Source organism: Phytophthora infestans, genomic scaffold (genome assembly GCF_000142945.1).
Source record: "Phytophthora infestans T30-4 supercont1.15 genomic scaffold, whole genome shotgun sequence".
NCBI lineage: Eukaryota > Oomycota > Peronosporomycetes > Peronosporales > Peronosporaceae > Phytophthora > Phytophthora infestans.
The window spans coordinates 2790209-2793634 of record NW_003303744.1 but is presented as its reverse complement, the minus strand read 5'-3'; the positions used below and the strand labels follow the sequence as shown (position 1 = coordinate 2793634).

Sequence of the window (3426 nt, the reverse complement as noted above, 5' to 3'; positions counted from 1 at the left end):
ACTATGTGCAAGAACATTATGCCCGCATCGCGAGAAGCTAGCAAAACACTGGGCAGTCGATGCACAGGGCGCGGTACCAAAAGGCACCTTCGGAAGTTTCATGTCAAGAAAACGCTTCGAAGAAATTGTGCGGTTCATGCACTTTGGCAACAACAACGACGCCTCTGCAAAGCAATACAAGACTTAGAAGATCAAGTCCATTGCCGATACAATTAATAAGACGTTCAAGTTAGGCATGAGTGTTGGACAGCGCATTGCATTTGATGAAGGTATGATACCCATGAAGAGCAAGTACAACCCCATGCGGCAATACCTTCGTGCCAAGCCCCATCCATGGGGTACCAAGTGCTACTTGACGTGCGACGCTGCAACGGGTTACTGCTACAGGTATGTCAAAGAAAATCTATGTATTCTACAGGTTAGCGTCTAACAAGTTGTGATTGTTATCCGGTGCAGGGCTGAAATCTATCAAGGGCGGCTGACGAGTGATAGTGCTGATCTGAACCAGGGACCAAACGCGGTATTTCGCAACCTTGATGCTGTGCTCGACGGACTGCCGAAAAAACGACTCGTCATTACGGATCGGTTCTACTCGAGCGTGCTGCTGTCTTCGATTTTCCTACAACGGGGTCTTTATCACGTGGGCACCATTCAGACGAACCGGCGCGGATATTGCAACACGATTCCATACAAGCAAGCCAAGAGGCCAAAGAAGATGAAGAGAGGGCTGTATCGAATTGCACAGTCAAAGGTAGAGCCAAGCATGGTGGCCGTTTCGTGGATGGACAACCGTCCCGTTCACTTCATTGCCACGGGCTGCGGTACTGGTGTGGTAAGTTTGGTAAGACGTGCAGGCGCTGACACTGTTGACGTCCCAGCACCCCAGCTCGTCAAGGACTACCAAGAAGGCATGGGAGGCGCAGATATACATGATCAGTTGCGGCTCCAGCGATATTCAATACAGGTACTACCATTTGTATCCTACACTACTTTGGTTTCATATTGACAATTGTTATCCTGTACACTACAGGGAGCGATAAAAATGAAGAAGTACTATCATACTATCTTTATCGGACTCATTGACATGGCGTTAGTCAATGCCTACATCATCCATCGCCGCGTCAAAGCAAGATAGATCCCAGGTCGTGCTCCACCCACGCACGCAGAATTCATGAGATCTATGCAAGTCGCATTGCTGAACGTGGGAGCTGCCGACTTCGAAGGAGACCTATCTGTCGAAGCTTTGGTTGATACAAGCGTTGTGCCGTCGACACACCCTCGCTACACACTCCCGGCCCATCACACACCTCGCCAATTAATGTCCTGTCCATAATGACCGAGAGCTCGGTTGTGTCGCGGATCGCGGTGTACCCGCCGCGCGCAAATTTATCCCGTTGGCTATTGCTAACAGAAGGTATACCCGCCGCGCACGTATATATCGCGTTGGCTATTGCTAACAGACGCGCGGTCAGCATGCCTGTGCCCAGTTAGTGACGCGCTTGATTCTACGGACTGATACATCTATAGCGTCAGCACAGAAAGCTAGCACGATGACGCACAAGTACCGATAAAAAAACCGTGACCCCATATACAAAGGTTGGGCTATCACGAGCGCGAGGCATATACACTCATTAGCGGCCTTGCGATATATGCACGGACAAATCAATTAGCACGCCGAGCTGATAAGTAGGCAGCGAAAGTACTCCATCTAATGTACATTAACTATTATTCTATTTAAGTCTAAATATCACTACGATCAGATACTCTGCCTACAACCATATATCTTCGTATGTTTGTCGTACATATCGGACCCAGTAAAAAGTCTGTCAGAAAGGATTTACGCCACTCTGTCAGTCAGTAGCTATGCAAATAAGTCCGAAAGTACATCAGCTATGCAAGTATGATAAATGCATGCGGAAGATAGTGGAAATACCCTTCAGTTATATCACAAACAGCCCAGCAGAATAATTTCAAAGCATAATATTGGTGTTTGTGGCGACCATCGGCAAATACTACCTATTCTAAAAGAGACTTCGCGCGAGAAGCTAAAAAACATTGCTCTAATAGACCGTCGCAATCGATGATATGTGTCGACTGCCTCACGGCGATGACGTGCAGATAGGTAATACGTGTGAGTAGACATATTTACTCTATCTACACTGGGAATCCTCACCGATCTATGCAAATTCGTAGCATCATTGATACTGACCCGTCTTCCGTACAGCATATATTACATTTGCTACCACGCGCGCCTCCGATTGGTGTCATTTTGGGAGCTATGCGCTCAAATGAGATTATAGACAAAACGTTCTCGGGTAAGATGGTACTCATCTTGCAGATCACGTTAAACCCTGGTCATGTCTACCATAACCTGTGAGCAATAAGGGTATTCTGTGCGGTGTGGTTTTGGAACGTAAGATAAGTAGATCACAGTATACATGTTTTATATGTTGCTTCGCTTTGAGTAGAAATTCTAAGCCCACCACAGCGCAGCGGAGGTGGTCGGCCCTCTCTACGCCAACCAACCATGCCCTAGCGTCCGCGGAGCGGACGCCCAGACCGCTAGTTTCCCGCCTCCCAAACTTGCAGCCTGTCCGTCTGTCAATAAGTCCGTCCGGTTCCTTTCTTGCTGCTTTTTCCTGCCTTTTCGCATGGCTACACTCGGCCTTTCCAATAGAGTATCCTCCCATCGTACCGACCGCGCCTATCTTTCTGACTCGACCTAACTATGCCTGAATTACAATTATGACCAAAAAGCGGACACAATTAACTCACGCCCTGATTGGGCAATATTTTCCGACTCATTTTTCATTCAAAACACAAAATTGGTTTTTGAGCGACGGCGCGGCGAGGACAAGGTGCGCTGGCTGTATAAAAGCAGCAGGGTAGTTTTAGATGTATATGCATGTATGTACGGGCGTGGGGCTCCTTGCCCTACTATATATTCAAGAGAGACCTCTCAGGATACAGTCTGATGCTTGCCCCGAGACTCCAAAGTGGTATGGCAGTTGGTAGCGATAGCAATTAGGTTGGGGTGGGTGTGACTGGGAGCGTCTTCCACCATGCACGCGCCTAGGGGTCCTAGACCCACCGCGAGTGCTCACGCTCCAAAAGTGAGTGGCGCGTGCTGCCAATTGGCCAAACCGAAGTTGCAGCCACATGCGGAAGAGTCGTTACAGTCCCGCAATACAGAGGTGCTCTTAAAGTGTGAGCTCCCACATCAAAACACACTTTGCGAGATCACTTCTGGCGGGACGGAAAGGAATGCAGCAGTCGGTCTCACAAGAGCAAGGAGCCCAAGACCAAGCGCAAGGACAGCTCAAGAACAAGAGATCAAGAAAAAAACACTTTAAGAGTATGAGTGAGCCCCGCGCCTGTACACTTAGATAGCATAGCGTCATAATAGATAGTTTTAGAGCATTTCCG

At 48.4% G+C, this 3426-nt stretch overlaps 1 protein-coding gene across 1 annotated transcript; it reads right to left on the bottom strand.

Annotated features, from left to right (window-relative positions):
- Positions 1 to 1178: 1178 nt before the first annotated feature.
- On the bottom strand, positions 1179 to 1475 carry PITG_22898 (uncharacterized protein; the record flags this gene model as incomplete). Its single annotated transcript, XM_002903310.1, has 1 exon — positions 1179 to 1475. One exon carries the CDS (start codon positions 1473 to 1475, stop codon positions 1179 to 1181), a length of 297 nt encoding a protein of 98 aa, XP_002903356.1.
- Between the last annotated feature and the right edge of the window lie 1951 nt (positions 1476 to 3426).